The sequence below is a fragment of the Ranitomeya imitator genome, chromosome 3, assembly GCF_032444005.1.
Source record: "Ranitomeya imitator isolate aRanImi1 chromosome 3, aRanImi1.pri, whole genome shotgun sequence".
NCBI lineage: Eukaryota > Metazoa > Chordata > Amphibia > Anura > Dendrobatidae > Ranitomeya > Ranitomeya imitator.
In genome coordinates, this window is record NC_091284.1 from 472,936,472 (window position 1) to 472,955,417 (window position 18,946).

Genomic DNA, 18,946 nt, shown 5'->3' on the forward strand with positions numbered 1-18,946 from the left:
GATCCGTGGCTGGTCCGCAGCGTGGCTTTTTTATGAAGGAGCGTGGCTCAGGATGGCGCTAATAGTGGTCGCGACGCCGCAACCGCAAGTTTTTCAATTTTAGTCCCTGGCTTTTCCCCTTCATACAGGCCGGAGTTCTTGGCCACGCCCACCGGCAATTACCGCCGCCCATTTTTTTTAGCGCTTCTCGTTTCCTGAGAAGCGCTCTCACAAATCTCGGCGGCCATCTTGGTACACTCACAGCGCTGATCCTGCAGCGCTGCTCCAGCTCTTCTAATCTCTGGATACCGATCTACAGCCTTCAGGACCATACATTGCAGACCTCACCTGGGGACTCAAGACACAGGACGTGGGTAAGCTGCAGATACATAGCTTAACCCCTCCCCTGCTAGTAAGCACTCTCCTCAAAGCTACTATGTCTCAATCAAGGCCTCACAAAAAGTCTGGGAAAACCCACACTGTATTTTTCGCTGCATGTACCTCTTGTAAGGTCTCATTACCCCGGGGTCTCAATACTGCATTGTGCACAGCTTGTAAACCGGTGACTGTTCAGGAACCACCTATTACTGATACCGAACCTAGTGAGCCTGGTCCCCCTGAGTGGGCTACCTCCCTTACCCGGTCTATGGCATCCCTGGCTAAAGTGTTAGAATCGTTCCGAGACCCCTCCTCTAACCAGGGCACTCTTACGGACGACGTTTCCGATCCTCAAAACCCCTCGTACTCTAGGGGCCGTACCTTGCCAAGGAGCTCTCGCTCTTCCAGGAAAAGGACTCATGCCATAACCCCAGACCATCACCGGGTTTCGGATTCTGAGAGCTCCATTTCTCGCTCCCCTTCCATTGGGGCTAATAGAGAACCCGTTTCAGAGGACGATTTTGACACGTCCCTAGATCATGAATTTCATCACGATCAGGAGACTCTCGACTCTTGACTCTTGATTCCGTGTATCTGGGAAAAGTATGTACTTTTTGGAGCATGCTCAATTGAAAAAGCGGATTGGGGCGACGGATCCACCAAATGACGGATCGTGACGGATCCTTCGCCCATAGGCGGCCATTCTATGATCCGTCGCGGACCGCCATTTCGGTGCAGACAAAAAACATTGCAATGTCCGTCAATGTCTAGATGACGTCCGCCAAATTTCGACGGATCCGTCACGTGGCGGATGGAACGGATGACCATCCGCCACAATCCGTCGCTAATGCAAGTCTATGGGAAAATAGTGGATCCGCAAAAAAAAATGGCGGATCCGCTATATGACGAAAATGGCGGATTCAAACTGACGCCAAAAGATTGAAGTGTGAAAGAGGCCTAAAACGGATCACGCTGTGTCCTTTAAGAGGACCAAGCGAGCTCACAGAATGTTCGCCACTCATCCCGAATTTAAGGAAATCGTTGAATCTCACAGGATCCGTCCCGATAAATCATTCACAGGGCAGAAGCCCATGGAATCAAAATATCCCTTTGCACAGGATCTAAGAAAAGATTGGTCTCAATCTCCCCCTGTAGATCCTCCGGTATCACGCCTGGCTACTAAATCTATTTTATCCTCTTCGGAGGGTGCGTCTATTAAAAACCCAACCGATCGTAGCCAGAGCTGAAGATTTCGTAGTTACCGCGTCCCTGGACGCTGTTAGCTGTGCTTCGCAAGCAGCAGCAAACGTCATCACCATCCGGAGGTCCTTATGGCTCAGGGACTGGCGTGCGGATTCGGCTTCCAAAAAGTCATTGACTTCTCTTCCATATCAGAGCAGTCGCCTTTTTGGCGAAAAGCTCGACCAATTAATTTCCGACGCCACTGGAGGGAAGAGTAAATTTCTTCCACAACAGCGGCCCTTTCAGAACCAGCAGCAGTAGGCTTGGTCCCGATATTTTTCACTTCAACTCAAATTGGTCCTCTACTTCCACATCTTCCGGACCTGGCCAGGCACAACGAAGGGATAGTGGTCCTCAGACCTCTTACAAACCTTCCCCCTCTTGGAGAGGCAGGCCTAGCCAGTCAGGGTCCAGATCGGGCAGGTCTCCCACACAATGACTCCCTGCGGTATCCAGAGGACACCCTCAAAGTAAGCGGCCGTCTGCTTTCCTTCAGCGACACATGGCTCTCGGTCGTTCACAACGAATGGGTCCGCGACCTAGTGTCCTCCGGATACAAGATAGAATTTTCCTCTCTTCCACCAAATCGCTTTTTCCTGTCTTCTCCTCCCAGGGCAAAGGCATCAGAGTTCTTCCAGGCCATAAGCTCTCTAAAAGAGAGAGGTTATTATCCCGGTTCCTCAAAGCGAAAGGTTTCAAGGTTTTTATTCAAACCTGTTCATTGTTCCAAATTAGGACGGTACAGTACGGCCCATACTGGACCTAAAATTGCTGAACAAGTTTGTCAGGGTGCGACGGTTCCGGATGGTATCACTTCGTTCTGTCATCGCCTCCAAGGATAAAGGCGAGTTCCTGGTGTCCATAGACATCCAGGACGCGTACCTCCACATTCCTATCTGACCTTCTCACCAAAGGTTTCTTCGCTTCGCAGTCCAGGAAGATCACTTTCAATTTTCTGCTCTGCCCTTCGGCCTCGCCACCGCTCCTAGGGTATTCACCAAGGTCATGGCGGCCGCCGTGGCCATCCTCCATACCCGAGGTGTGGTGGTGTTACCGTATCTAGATGATATCGTCATCAAAGGCCCCTCTTTCCGCACCTGCAAGGAGGCGTGAGTTGGAAGATAAACTTCCAAAAATCTTCCCCAGTACCGGCTCAGCAAATTTCCTTTCTAGGAATGATACTGGACTCATCCCAGGGGTTGATACTTCTTCCCCCGGAAAAGATCTCAGTCTTACAGCGAGAAGCTCAGAAGCTCTCCCAACCTCATACTAACTCTCTACGTTTCAGTATGAGAGTCCTCGGCAGGATGGTAGCAGCTATGGAGGCGGTCCCATTCGCTCAACTTCACCTCCGCCCCTTACAACATGCTCTTCTGGCGGTGTGGGACAGGAACCCGTCCTCTCTCGATCGTCGTTTCCTCCTTCCCCAGCAAGTCAGACAGTCTCTCAGGTGGTGGACTTTGAAGTCCTCTCTGAATCAAGAGAAGTCTTTTCTCCCACAACAGATGCCAGTCTTCTGGGCTGGGAAGCGGTGTTCCACCATCGCACTGCTCAGGGCCGCTGGTGTCTTCAGGAAGCACGCCTGCCCATCAACATCCTGGAAATACGGGCAATCAGGTTGGCTCTTCTCCAATTCCATCCCTTCCTGGCGGGTCGTCCCATCAGGATTCAGTCTGACAATGCCACTGCAGTGGCATACATCAACCGGCAGGGGGGAACACGCAGCAAGGCAGCCATGACCGAGGTAGGCCACATTCTCCGTTGGGCCGAGGAAAACCGCTTAACGATCTCAGCGGTTCAAATCCCGGGAGTGGAAAATTGAGAAGCAGACTTCCTCAGCCATCAAGGTCTCCACTCCGGAGAGTGGTCTCTCCATCCAGAGATCTTCCACCAGACCTGCTGTCGTTGGGGAACCCAGGACGTGGATCTGATGGCCTCATGGCTAAATTCCAAGGTTCCCAACTTCATAGCTCGGTCCCACGATCCGGCAGCCATCGGGGCAGATGCACTCGTTCACTCGTGGCATCAGTTCCAGCTTCCGTAAATATTTCCCCCGCTTTCTTTACTGCCAAGGGTCATCAAGAAGATCAGAGCGGAGGGGATACCAGTAATCCTGATTGCACCAGATTGGCCGCGCAGGGCCTGGTACGCCGAACTAGTTCAACTAGTCGCCGATGTCCCCTGGCGATTACCGAATCGCGCAGACCTGTTGTCCCAGGGCCCCATTTACCACCAGAACTCCGAGGCCCTATGTTGGAGCCATGGGACCTTAATTTGGTCCTCGGAGTCTTGCAGGAAGCCCCTTTTGAACCTCTGCAGGATGTTCCCTTGTCTTTTCTGTCATGAAAAGTTGCTTTCCTGGTTGCGGTCACGTCCATCCGACGAGTCTCGGAGCTGGTGGCTTTGTCTTGTCAAGTTCCTTTCCTTATTTTTCATCAGGATAAGGTGGTTTTGAGAACATCCCCATCTTTTCTACCGAACGTTGTCTCATCTTTCCACCTTAATGAGGAAATCGTCTTGCCTTCACTTTGCCCGGCACCAGTACATCGCACCGAGAAGGCTCTTCACTCACTGGACTTGGTGAGAGCTCTTAGGAGATACGTCTCGAAGACGGCGTCTTTCCGCAGGTCAGATGACCTGTTTGTGCTCCCGGAAGGGCCAAGGAAAGGTCTAGCCTTCCAAAGCTACGATAGCCAAGTGGATTCGTTCAGCTATCCAAGAGTCCTACCGAGTCAGAGGTCACTCCTTCCCAGCAGGGATTAAGGCTCATTCTACTCAGTCAGTGGGTGCGTCTTGGGCCATCCGGCATCAGCAGCACAAGTCTGCAGAGCTGCGACTTGGTCCAGCCTGGATACGTTTACGAAACATTACCATGTCCATTCTCAGGCCTCAGCAGATGCATCCGTCGGCAGACGAATGTTGCAGGCGGCAGTGCCGCATCTGTAACTTGTGGGTACAAGGAGCAATTGCAGTGGATTGTTTCCCACCCAGGGACTGCTTTAGGACATCCCATGGTCCTGTGTCCCCCAATGAGACGTAGGAGAAATAGGGATTTTTGTGTACTCGCCATAAAATCCTTTTCTCCAAGCCAATCATTGGGAGACACAGCACCTACCCATGTTAGCCTATTGGCTTTAGTTTTTTTTCTGTGTTGACTTGCTTTTGACATAGTTCATTCTTGTTAAATGTTAAGCTCCTACTGCTTTGTTACCGAACTGGTTCACTTGGAGCCAGCAGGAGGGTGTATACTGCAGGGGAGGAGCTATTCTTTATGTGTTAACTTAGTGTCCTCATAGTGGCAGCAGCATAACACCTATGGTCCTGTGTCCCCCAATGATTGGCTCGGAGAAAAGGATTTTACGGTGAGTACACAAAAATCCCTATTTTTCACCTACTCCTGGTTCTAGCTTACAAATAATGATGTCAAATACTGAACGTGGCCTAAGGTTGGTGGCAGAGGTTGTGGCCTCTGCCCCCTGATGACGCCCTGTTTGAGTATCCAGGCATGTACTGGGGATTCTCAAACAAAATGTCATCAAACTGGAAGTAGGTAAAAAAAAAAAGTTAAATATAGCATTTAGAGAGAGTAGAAAGGGAGCGCTTAGGACTTTTCAATTAAAGCATATTAGAAAAGCTATTAGACTTTTACATTAAATAGGCAGTTGTTGATTTAATCCTGTTTGTTTCGGACCAGCAAATTAATGCACCACTGTTATGAGACAAAAATACTGTACACAACTGCGACTCCTAAATGGTAAAACTAGGGGTTGCTAAGGTCTTGCTTTACACAGCTTCCAGTACCAGAGTTGCCTGGTATCCTGCTTAAAAGGACATCTAGAAGATGCATTGCCAAGGAAGCCCTCTTTTTCAGATGCTCTCAGCCAATTATCCTCATTGAAAAAAAAAATAAAACAGTGATGTTGATTAGCTAAGAGAAGCAATTTGACAGTAGCTCACAATACTCTGCTCGGATATTTTTTTTTTAAGGTGGATGCCACACACCGTATAGAGAATACCCTACTCTGGCAGTTCTTATAGCTGTTTATTGGTTTATCTCTTATGCCCTTCTTGTTCTATCTGATCATGTGGACAATGTGCCTTGTTGCTGTTTCCTTCTAACTTGAATATGTTTCTATTTCTATACAGATGTCAATGCCGATAGAGTCATCAAGAACAGATACGCGCAATATCCGACAGTGCTTAGCCCACGGCCTTTTTATGAATGCTGCAGAGCTGCAACCAGATGGGACGTACACCACTGTCGAGACGCACCAACCTGTGTCTATACACCCCTCGTCCATCCTTTTCCACTGCAAGCCAGCCTGTGTGATCTACAATGAACTTCTCCATACTTCTAAGTGCTACATGAGAGACTTGTGTGTTGTGGATGCTGACTGGCTGTTCGAGGCAGCACCGGAATATTTTAGAAGGAAATTAAAATCTTCCAAGAACTGAGATGCAACTCGGAAGCGTTTTATAGTATGCTACATAGGATTTTTGCTACAGTGGTCTGTCACTGCTCTAAGCTGTACCTGTTCCTATCAGAACTTAACACCTTTATGTGGACAAGTGTGTTGTAAAAATATATTTTATATTTAAATTTTAAAGGGTTAACATTGAATTATGTTGGTGTTTTACGAATATGCTTGCAGGACAAACTTTCCATACATTGCAGGGCTGTGGAGTTGGTAAGCCAAACTACCGACTCCCCAGCACTGTCACTACTGAGCATGTACATAAAGTGCAGCACAGATTCATCTCGCCTAAACCTCTGACTCCCCGGCACTGGTCACTACTGAGTATGTACATAAAGTGCAGCACAGTTTAATCTCAACTAAAAGCGGAGATCAGGAACAGAACAGACATTTATAGGACACTAGATTGTGGCCCGATTCTAACGCATCGGGTATTCTAGAATATGCATGTCCCCGTAGTATATGGACAATGATGATTCCAGAATTCGCGGCAGACTGTGCCCGTCGCTGATTGGTCGAGGCAACCTTTATGACATCATCGTCGCCATGGCAACCATTATGACATCTATGTCGATACTGTGCCCGTCGCTGATTGGTCAAGGCAACCTTTATGACATCATCGTCGCCATGCTGTGCCCGTCGCTGATTGGAGACGCGGGATTTCCAGGGCAGACCGAAAAACCCTTAGACAATTATATATATAGATTTCATAACTTTCCCAAATTCTTATGAAAACATTTACAGCACATCCTGCATTGTACTACTGAACCCAATTAATTATATATTGTCGGAGTTGGTCCATTTTATACCAATTCCGACTCCACAGCCCTGATGCATTGAGTAACTACTGTGTTTCCAAGCTATGTTCCTGAGCTCAACCTTTTTGAACCGGTTACAGCTGCTGGAAATGGGGTTGAAAGCTTAAAAGTCAGTGGGATTGTTAAGGCAGGTCTAGATGAGAATTCTACATGTAACATAATGTAACTAGAAAGCCATATGTAAAGCAGATAATTTACTCATCATTATATTGAAATGAACAATGTAGAATAATTTCTCAGTCAAGCTGTACTTAGAGGTTGGCTCGTTGGTGGCTTATCGCTGGGGTACACCACCAACGCTCTGTCGGAGATGTGACTACTTGTCACCAGCACTAGAAATGCTCTGTGCTACTTCTGGCCAGACATATGTTAAGATTACCTCAAAAAGTTATATGTAGCCTTTATTTATTCCTCTTACCATGACATGCGCCGTATGGTGGCAATAACTTTTACTCCGGTAGAAATTACACTTTCAATAGATTAATATTACTGTTAACATTGTTCAGTGTAATATTCTTCATGTTCCTTAAATTGTCCTTCTTACACCAAAAGGATCAGCCGTTATTTCTGTCAGGCACCCCTGTGTAAAAATCAGATGAGTGCTATCTGAATATGATAGTACTCAGACCAATGTTATTCAATGGGGCAGTGCTGATGACCAATTTTTTTCACTGGCTGTTTCTGTCTGTTAACAAAAATCGCATCATGCTGCACTTTCACTCTGAAATTGGAAGACTCTGATTCAAGTCTATGGGTGTGTGGGAAAACATCAGAATCAGAGCACTGTGCTGACAATCTGAGCAAACTGATCCATAGACTTACATGGGCGAGGTTGATCTGACACTTGGATCAATATCAGACAAGTCCCCGTGTTTGTGTGTGGACCACTCAGTCTGAGGAAGAAAACTGATGGGTGAACTATCCCATAGACTATCACAGGTACAAGTGCTGTCTGTGAAAAACCAATTGCACTTGTACAAGAAGAACTGAATTGTAATGAGCCCTAGTGCATGGAGTAACCAGTACTATGTTATACTGAACGCAGGCCTGGAGATGACCACCATAGTGATCTCTCAGTCTAAACGTCATGCACAGCAAAAGACATAACAAAAGTAGTATTTTCCTAAGGGCCCCAATGAAGACAGAACGAGAACACTTTATGTAAAGTTTCCCTTCAACATATTTTTACCATAGGCTTTCATCATTATCATGCTATTTATCCATGATGCTGCTAAATAAGCTGGTATATTAGCAGGCATAACTCTTACTTAATGCCAATAGCCTATACAAACGACAAATTCTTGTGTAGTCAGTTTTGCATGGCATGCTGCGGTAGAAAATGTATTGAAGATATCATTAGGCAATACTGCATTGCATGTATTTAAAATCATACATAGAGATAATACAATTTATTTTACACATTTGTCAGTGTACACCAGGATTCAAGACCTGCCTGCAAGCCTCCAAGCCCACACTGCGGAGCAGTTATACTGCCACCCATTCCAGTCTGAGCCTACTTTTACTACGGGTGGAAGGGGGGGAAACAATAGACTATTTTTAAGAAGTGTTTGTAAAGTGAGAATGTGTGCCTCTTAATGACTAAGGGTACCGTCACACTATACGATTTACCTACGATCACGACCAGCGATATGACCTGGCCGTGATCGTAGGTAAATCGTAGTGTGGTCGCTGGGGAGCTGTCACACAGACAGCTCTCCAGCGACCAACGATGCCGAGGTCCCTGGGTAACCAGGGTAAACATCGGGTAACTAAGCGCAGGACCGCGCTTAGTTACCCGATGTTTACCCTGGTTACAAGCGTTATACTAAAAAAAACAAACAGCACATACTTACATTCTGGTGTCCGTCAGGTCCCTTGCAGTCTGCTTCCCGCACTCAGTGACTGCCGGCCGTAAAGTGAAAGTGAAAGCACAGCCGCTGTGCTCTGCTTTCACTTTACGGCCGGCAGTCACAGTGCGGGAAGCAGAGACGGCAAGGGACCTGACGGACACCAGAATGTAAGTATGTGCTGTTTGTTTTTTTTTAGTTTAACGCTTGTAACCAGGGTAAACATCGGGTAACTAAGCGCGGTCCTGCGCTTAGTTACCCGATGTTTACCCTGGTTACAAGCGAACGCATCGCTGGATCGCATCGCTAGATCGCTAGATCGGTGTCACACACACCGATCTAGCGATGACAGCGGGAGATCCAGCGATGAAAGAAAGTTCCATACGATCTGCTACGACGTACGATTCTCAGCAGGATCCCTGATCGCTGCTGCGTGTCAGACACAGCGATATCGTAACGATATCGCTGGAACGTCACGAATCGTACCGTCGTAGCGATCGAAATGTTATAGTGTGACGGTACCCTAAGCCGACCATTTTATCAAAGGATGCTCAGGGATGTGTACCACAAACCTCTCGGGGTGGAGGGGGGGTTTAATGAACATGGGGGTCTCATTTGTAGATTTCGATTAATGCCAATAGAGGAATAGGTTCTCAACCTTATCTGCTGGACTCTCACCGACATGAGTAAAGGAAAAAACCCTTTAATACAATGTGGTCTGTTAATGGTTAAAAATAAGGATTATGCCAAACTTTCAGTTGGGCACTGCTGATTTTGTAGTATGTATGGATGTATTTTTTTGTAGATTGATACTACATGGGGGTCGGGGTGGGTAAGGATTGTTTAACTATGTTCTAACTAAAATATATCTAAAAGGACTAACTGCAGTTTAGATTTTATGCCCAATTTATTTAAAACCAAAGGCTGCAGAAATATATAATATATATGAATTTTCTCAAAGGTGTCATCTATAAGTTGACACTTATTCAGAAACCCTGTAACATGCTAGATATTATGTACCAAACATATCAGCCCTGTCCATATGTTCTATCATCATTACTACACGACTATAAAAGCACAATATTTTGGATTGATTTCATTGTAACAGGTTTTGGGGGAAGAAAACATTTGTATCAGTGCAAAGTTTTATGTTAAATTTAGGGAGTATTTCCCATAAATAAAAAAAAAAAATAATAAACCCTCAACCAAATAATTTTTCTATATTCAATTGTTGTCCATCACTGAACACTTAGGGCTTCTATTCATTAAGACAGGCATTTTGTCAGTTTTGATAAAGAGAATGCTGGCGTAAGATGTGCCAAAATCATTGGCATGTGCCCCATATTAAGCTACTGTGCCCATCGCAAGAAATGTACTCTATTCGTAAACTGGAGTATGTTTCTGTCTTTAAAAAAAAGGCATTTCAAACATTTGCCCCATGGTCACTTTGGGGCAATTTAGCCCACATCTTGTAGAACAGTTTGCTTTAGGTCCTACTACAGGGTCTACAGTGAGTTAATCTGTTGATGTATAGACATTTAATCTTTGCCTTTATGCACAACCCAAATTCTCTTTAGATTATGGACAAATGTCCAGACACTCTCCCAGGTAAAATTAAAAGGGTGGACGCTTTATTAGTGTAGCAGTGTGGACGGAGCTTGAGCTATTCTTCCCTAAAAGCATTCCAATAAAATGGCTGCATGCAGTTACTGTAGAGCCAATGTAGGTCTATAGGGATCCTATTATGGACCGTTTAGAAGGTTGTATGGCATAATCTGAAGGAATAAAAACCTGAATCCAAGTTTCTACTCAAAAAATTGTACATTCCTTGATCCCAATATACTGTAATAAGAAAAATATGGAAAACTGCATACTTCTGTAGTCCAATAATAAAATACGGTTTGACATGCTGTATGCTTTTCACTGTTTCCGGCATGATGTGATGCTCTTCATTTTCTCTGGTGACTGCACTGTACTTACAGGCTTTCCTCACTGAACAGAATAATAGTAACAGAGTAGTAAGTATCCGTGTACAATTGGATGATGTGGTAAAGACATAGAGAAAATTCATAAGAATCATAATATGATTATACTAACCACTGGCTATCTGCTCTTCCTGGTGCCCCTCTGGTCCTGCGTGACCATCTTGTGACAATTTGTGAAGGACTGGGAGTCAGAGGTAACGGTCAGAAGCTCTCAATGTAGGTCCGAGAGCCAGAACGAGGATTTCGTAGATTTCTATTGAAAAGTGACCTCTGGCTTGCAACAGCAAACACTGGAGCAATCCAGCAGGGCACAAACTGCTGGATAAAAGATGGAGATGGTGGCTGGTAAATATGAGAGTAAGTGCAGGGACCTTACATTAATAAGGTTGAGAAAATCGGCAGCCCAGTTCTCCACTCTTGGGATGTGTACTGCCGAGATCATCTGTACATTCTACTCGGCCTATAACAGAATCTGTGTAACTTCTGACAATAATGCTCGACTTTGGGTTTATGTATGCCACGGCATTGTCCGGATCAGATGGTTAAGGAGAAGATCCTGCCTGATGTAGAGCAAGGAAGATTGCCCTGAGTTCCAGAATGTTCATGAGAAGAGACGATTCCTGGGCAGTCCAACGGCCCTGGACTGTTAAGTTCTGAAAAACTGCTCCCCAACCGACTGGCATCTGTTGTAACGATCTTCCAACAAGGTTGCTGAAAAGATCTCCCACGATGGATTAGGGGAGATTGAGTCCAACATTCCAGTGACATCTTTATTCGAGGAGGGAGCGTGATTAGCTGGGGAGTTGGAAGTTTCGCCCCCAGCAGTTCGCCCCCAGGTACACTTCGCCCCCGAACATTTCGCCCCCAGCATTTCGCCCCCAGGATGTTTCGCCCCCGCACATTTCGCCCCCAGCAGCTCGCCCCCGGATGTTTCGCCCCCGGATGTTTCGCCCCCAGCAGTTCGCCCCCGGATGTTTCGCCCCCGGATGTTTCGCCCCCGGATGTTTTGCCCCCGCACATTTCGCCCCCGCACATTTCGCCCCCAGCAGTTCGCCCCCGGATGTTTCGCCCCCGCACATTTCGCCCCCAGCATTTCGCCCCCGGATGTTTCGCCCCCAGCAGTTCGCCCCCGGATATTTAGCCCCCAGCAGTTCGCCCCCGGATGTTTCACCCCCGGATGTTTTGCCCCCAGCAGTTCGCCCCCGGATGTTTCGCCCCCAGCAGTTCGCCCCCGGATGTTTTGCCCCCGGATGTTTCGCCCCTGGATGTTTCGCGCCCAGCAGTTTGCCCCCGGATATTTCACCCCCAGCTTTTTGCCCCCCAGACGTTTTGGCCCCAAATTAGGCAGGGAATTTTGGCCTTGTGTTTTAGCCCTAAGACCTCTTTCACAGTAGCCACTTTCCCAAGTGCTAAGCACTGGAAAATCGCTAAGAAGATTGCCAATTTTGAATATACTAGATGGTGGCCCGATTCTAACGTATTGGGTATTCTAGAAGGCGCAGCCACGTGGTATGTTGCACAGGTTATGTAGTATATTGGATAGTCCACATAGTACATTGCACAGGCCATGTAATATATTGGACAGCCGAAGTAGTATTTTGGACAGCGCATGTAAATTGCACAGCACATGTAGTATATTGGCCAGCCGACATAGTATATTGCACTTGTCACGTAGTATATTGCACTGCCCACGTAGTCTAGGAATGTGGGCACTATATTCGTGTTAAAAAAAATAATAATAAAGATATACTCACCTCAGCCACGGGCCCTGAAGTCCTCGCGCCTCTCTGCAGTGCTGGCAGTGGCTTTCGGTCTGAGCATAGGACCTGCGATGATGTTGCGGTCACATGACCGTGACATCATCGCAGGTCCTGGACGCATAGCATCGTTCGGACCGGAAGGCACGGCGTGCACTGGAGAGAGGCGCGGAGGACAGCGCGACATCGGAGGGGGTGAGAATAACTTTTTTTTATTTTTTTTTATTTTTAACATTACATCTTTTCACTATTGATGCTGCATAGGCACGATCAATAGTGAAAAGTTGGTCACACAGGGTTAATAGCAGCATTAACGGAGTGCGGTACACCGCGATCCATTAACGCTGGCATTAACCCTGTGTGAGCGGTCAGCGGTGAGTGCAGGGCAGTGAAGCAGCGGCCATTTTTCTGGCAGCCTGTGACCGTCGCTGATTGGTCGTGGCAATGGTCGTAGGCGTTTTGCCATGACCAATCAGCGACTTGACAGACAGACGCCACGACAAATGAATATACGAATAAAACGTTACAGAAAGATGAAAGTGACCCTTAGACAGTTATATAGTAAATAAGTCAATGGCTGGAAAAGCAAGGTGTTGTTTCGGCCAGCTCTTTTTATTTTATTACAGGAGCTATTTTTGAGCACTTAGCATTCATCAATAGCCTGTATCTTATGGGTCATTACCGAGAGCGCTCACAAAAGCGCTCTGAAAAATGCCAGTAAAGCACGTGCTTTGGAGATCTAAAATAGTGGCAGCATAAGGGTGCTTTTACACTTCCGCTACATATGCACTACAGGCCGCCCGTTCGCTTCTGTGATGCCGCATTCCGCTAACCTGCAGTGGAACGAAAAGAAGAAAAAGCTCTTCTTTTTATTCTGACACTGATAGCGGAATGCGGCATTATGAAAGCGAACGGGCGGCTGCAGATCGCGGAACCGAGCCGTTCACTTCTATGGGCAATGCGAGCGGAATGCCAGCATTCCGCCATCATTGCCCTGGGGTCATCTGGATGTCAGATCCAGAGCGGATTGACCTCTGGCGGCCACAAACACAAGTGTGAAACCACTCTAAAATTACAGTGTGCAAGAGGCCTTAAATCTAAACAATTTTGAACTTTTACCTGACCCAGCACTGACCTGCTTTGTTGCAAGTTGACCCAGCACTGACCTGCTTTGCTGCAAGTTTTGTTGCAGATGTAACAAGTAGCAGGTCACATGTCCTGCAAATTACATTAGACTAGCTTTTATTCCACCTGTACATCAGAATATAGCAGTGTCTGAAATCTCCACAAAGAGAGAAGTGTACTGCCACAAAAAATCAGTCAGCTTCCACAGCAATTCACTTTCTACAACTATGAATTCAGTTCTGTCCAAACGTGGAAGGAGGAAGTTGGTCCATGAGAATCACATTTACTTATTTTCCAAACGAACCGCTGATGATGTCCATTCCATCTGGGCATGTGAAAAACGGTCGACTTGCAAGGGACGTGTTTGGACCAATGAAGAATGTGGCGAAGTTGTGAAAGTAGTCAATCTTCACAGTCACGCAGCACAAGCTGCAAGACCTGAAGCAATCCGACTTGTTAATGAGGCAGTCACCAGGGCAAGGACAACACAGGAGACACCACAGCAGATTCTCACAGACGTCGTTTCAGGAGCCCATTCTAATGTTGCAGCACTTCTCCCAAGGAAAGCATCACTGAAGAGGACAATACGATTAGCAAGGCAACTTGGCAATATCCCAAGGTTACCTCAAACCCTTGATCAACTTGTTATCCCCCTGGAGTTCCAGGAGATCAGTATTGATGGTGTCCAGCAGCAGTTCCTTCTGCATGACTCTGGTAAGCTACTTAACCATTTAACATTGTATTAAAACAATTCCATTATGCATAATTATTGCAAATGTGAAAAATGCTAGACTGTAAGGTGCTGATATAAAATACTATGTGATTTTTGCCTTCAAGGGAAACTTTGAGGGTAATATAATGTAGTGAGGCCTACTGATTCCAACTAGTGTTGGCCGATCACTGGAAAGATAGGATCAGATCGGGCTGATCATACCAAAAGATTGGAATTAATTCTCCAGAGATAGATATATATATATATATACATGTATATATATATATATATATATATATATATATATATATATATATATATATATATACGCACACTGTTCGGACATGTATGCCCGGACAGTGTTTTCAGATTACGAAGGATTCCGATTTCTAATTCTGATCATCATCATGATCTGGCTACAAATCGGATCGTAATTTAAAATAACGATCAGCCTGAAAATCGTAATAAATTACGATCTTCAGTGATCGGATCGGCCAGCACTAATTCCAATTATGCAGCATTGTACTGGCCATACCTGTCCTGGATGCTGCCCCGGAGTTCAGCCTCGCCTGTCTGGGGCATGCACGGGCTGAACTGCCATCGCCAGCTGATTGCTCGGCTCTCGTAGTTCAGTCCTGCAGATCCGTGGACAGGTCGGGCTGAACTCCGGAGCTCAGGTGAGAGATACGCCATGATTTGCAGAGGCATTTTGCCTGCTGCTTGCAAGCACTTTTTAAGCGCTTTGGCAAAACGCTTCTGCAAATAGGGGACGTGGCCAAGCTCTGCTATGGGCGTGGCCATGCCTTGCTATTGCCTAAACCGAGCGTTTTTCCAGTGGTTTGCAGGCATTTTTCAGGAGGTTTCCCTCTTGCCCATTCCCTTGAATGGGCAAGTTAAGCATGGGATCCGCCGGAAAATAGCTTTAAAGCTATTTTCCGGTGGGGCGTTTTCTGGCCCCAGCCGGAATCTGCCCGTAACCCGCACCATAGACATGAAAGGGCGGGATTCTTTCAGGAAAAACAGCACGGAATACGCCTGTAAATCCAGCTTGTCTGGATAAAGCCTGAGGCCTCGTGCCCACTGATGGAAGGGGATTGCGGAGCGGCATCTCCACAGCGGCTGTAATTGCGGTAGCAACTGCAGATCCCACAGGAATCTATTTGTGCCTGCAATTGTGGCCACTATTGTGGTACCCTAATTCTGTATCAAAATCTTCACTTAACTCTATGGATTTAGGTGCAGGTTTTAGTGCAGGATTTCAGCCTCTTATCTAAATGGCTGGAATTTTCTTTGTATAATGGCAGCATACATTGACATGCTGCACTGCATGTTTTTTTTTGTAAACAAAATTTTTTCATCAGCATGTGGATGGGATTTACACATTAATGCTGCATATGACCCCAGCCTAATGGACCATTCAGTTATGCCTTAGGCCAAAAGCACACTGGTGATTTTACTGGCGTTTTTTGCATCCTGCACAATCCTCTCAATGAGACAGCATAGTCACGAACGTCCGCCCTGCCCACCCGACGACTAGCGCGCCCATCCGCTTGAATGGAACACCTCATTCAGGCGGGCGGCCCTCCCAGTTGTTCATTCAGACGTCTAGCCGCACGCCGCGTCTGGATGCGGCTGTCAACTAGACAGCTGTTCAGCATGGCGGCGATCGGCCGTGCTGAACGGCTGTCTAGTTGAAAGGTCTAAAGGTACCCTAAAAATGTGACCTATTTCAAGTTTGGAAGTAATTTTAATTTTAAACAAAAATATATCATTTTCCACTGGGACAATATATGTTGTAAAAAAACTATTGGTAGGCCCCTTCACACTAGATTTTGCTTCAGTTTTTTTATTATGAAATCCGAAAATCTGGAGCAAAATGTGAGTTTTTAATGTGAGATATGAACAGAGGCTTCTGATTAGGATATTTTTTTTTGTGAATTTATCCCAAAATTCTCTGTCTGCTGCTTGTTACACTTTTTCTGTTATTTGCTCTCCTAATACTTTCATTTTAAATTAGGAAATGGACACAGCCATATGTTGATATTTGGAACAAGAGACAATCTCCATCTACTGGCACAAAGTAAAGAGTGGTTTGCTGATGGCATGTTTTTCACTACACCAGCCTTGTTTAAGCAACTTTACACAATCCATGTAGTCCACAGCGGCCTTGTTGTTCCGCTAGTGTACACCTTGCTGACAGACAAGAGCCGTTCTACATACCAGAGGTTGCTGCAAGAGCTGAAGAACTTGCAGCCTGGACTGCAGCCAGACAACCTGATGTTGGATTTTGAACTAGCTGCAATACAGGAATTTGAAAGTGAGTTCCCCAACCTTGTGAAGACTGGTTGCTTTTTCCACTTATCACAGTCGGTTTGGCGTAAAGTTCAAAATGAAGGACTCAAGATGCAATACCAAGGTGACCATGAATTTGCCCGTTGGATACGCATGATACCTGCCCTGGCCTTTCTACCACCACAGAATGTTGTGCAATCATTTGAAGAGTTGGTGGAAGATCCTGACTTTCCACAAGAAGCAATACCTATTACTAACTATTTTGAAGACCGCTATATCGGTCGAATGAATCGCAGAGGACGTCAAGCACCTTTGTTTCCAATTCAATTCTGGAATGTGTATGAGCGAACATTGAATGATCAACAGCGAACAAATAATGATGTCGAAGGATGGCACCATAGCTTTCGAGAAACATGTGGTACTCTTTTCCAAAATATATACCGGTTCATTAACTGTCTGAAACATCAGCAAGAGCTCCATAGTTTTGAAATTATTCAGATAATAGCAGGAAATCCCATTGCTGCAAGAAACAAAAAGTATGCTGCAATTTCAGCAAGGGTTAAACATATCGTGCAAGATTTCAATAATAGAAGCTTGATGGATTATCTGAGAGGCATTGCCTACAGCTTTGAATTTTAGTTCATGGTCACATATTGTATGTTTTGAGAGCAGTGTTCTTAGCTGTAAAATAATTCAAGCATTATAACCTGTAATTTGTATTTTCTCTTTTTCTCTAATCCTTCCCCTCTATACCTTTTTATGTTTCTTGTTTAAACAGTTTTTATACATACAGTTAAAGCATAACTCTACAAAAAATATGTTATGTTATAGTACCTGTGCCCATGATATTCATTTCCAAAGGAGACCTTCCAGCAGTTTCACTTCTGTGTGAAAAGTCTCATCCAAGTTAAAGCTCCATGTGCTGCAGGATTTCAGTGGTTGCTAAGGAGGTTTTTTCACCTTAGTAGCAGTACTTGTGGATGGATTCTAGAGGGTGTGGCTGCACAGGAGCATGCAACTAACAATATATTCCCTATGATGTATAAAGGGCTGCTGGTTTACAGCCCTCTGCAAAGCCCCCCTATGTGTTCCATCCTGTAATGGCTTTACACAGGCAGGGGGAGCCCTCCTCTTGTCCAGGAAAGAGCACATGAGCGGAGGGTGAAAGGGAGCTTTGCATAGGGCTGTGAACAAGCAGCCCTGAATGTATCATAGGGAGCCAGGATCCGTTCTGCTACCAAGGGGGCACGACCTCCTTAGTAACCAAAGAAATCCTACTATTTTCCTGTCTGTTTGTAAAATGACTCATCTAGAAAACAAAGTTTTAAAATAAAAAAACTAATTTGATCAGAATTATATATCTTAGACTCATATGGTGTATTATTAGTGATAAGCAAACCTGCCAATGTTCAGTTCAGGCAGGTCTTTCCCGGATGCGAAAGATCCAGGAGCAAATTGCTAGAGGCAAAACATCCAGGGATGAACTGCTGGGGGCAAAACATCTGGGGGTGAAACATCCGTGGGCGAAACATCTGGGGGCGAACTGCTGGAGGCAAAACATCCGGGGGGCAAACTGCTGGGGGGAAACATCCGGGGGCGAACTGCTTGGGGACGAAGCATCTGGAGTTGAAACATCCAGGGGCGAACTACTGGGGGCGAAACATCCGGGGGCGAAACATCCGGGGGCGAACTGCTGGGGGTGAAACATCTGGGGGTGAACTGCTGGGGGGCGAAACATCCGGGGGCAAACTGCTGGGGGCAAAATGTGCGGGGGCGAACTGCTGGGGGTGAAACATCCGGGGGCGAAATGTGCGGGGGCGAAATGCTGGGGGCGAAATGTTCGGGGGCGAAGTGTACCTGGGGGCGAACTGCTGGGGGCGAAACTTCCTAAAACCGATTAGCTGATCCAGGGAGTGAGTCGACCTGTCCCATCTTGACAGCAGAAAAAGTTGAAGGGGACGCGTATGAAAAGTGAACGGAACCGCTGTCATCAACACGACAATCCTGCCTAGTGCTCTCATACAGAGCCGCATCAAATGAAATGTGTCTCTGAGGGAGCGAATCCTGTGTGATAGAACAGTGGGTTTCTCTTGTGCAGAAAAACTCTTGACCGCGTGGTGGCGAACACCATTTCCAGATAAACAATACGTTGGTCCAAGATCAAAGACTACTTTGGAAGATTAATAAGCCTGCCTAGATGGGAGATGGTATCCAGAGTGATCTGTAGACTCTCGTGACAATGCTGAGAAAGACGCAGCCTTGATGAGAATGTCATGAGGTGATGAGGATGCCTCTGCTCCGAAGAATGGCCATAATTAGTGATGAGCGAGTGTACT

General features: G+C 46.2%; 1 protein-coding gene across 1 annotated transcript in view; it reads left to right on the forward strand.

Moving 5' to 3' along the window:
* The window catches only part of DHX33 (DEAH-box helicase 33), a 52,540-nt gene extending 41,891 nt beyond the window's left edge, over positions 1–10,649 (forward strand). Inside the window, exon 12 of the mRNA XM_069757483.1 lies at positions 5,746–10,649. Within this exon, the coding sequence (XP_069613584.1) occupies positions 5,746–6,054 (309 nt within the window). The 3' untranslated portion in view covers positions 6,055–10,649. The remainder of the gene's footprint in view (positions 1–5,745) is intronic.
* Positions 10,650–18,946: the final 8,297 nt, after the last annotated feature.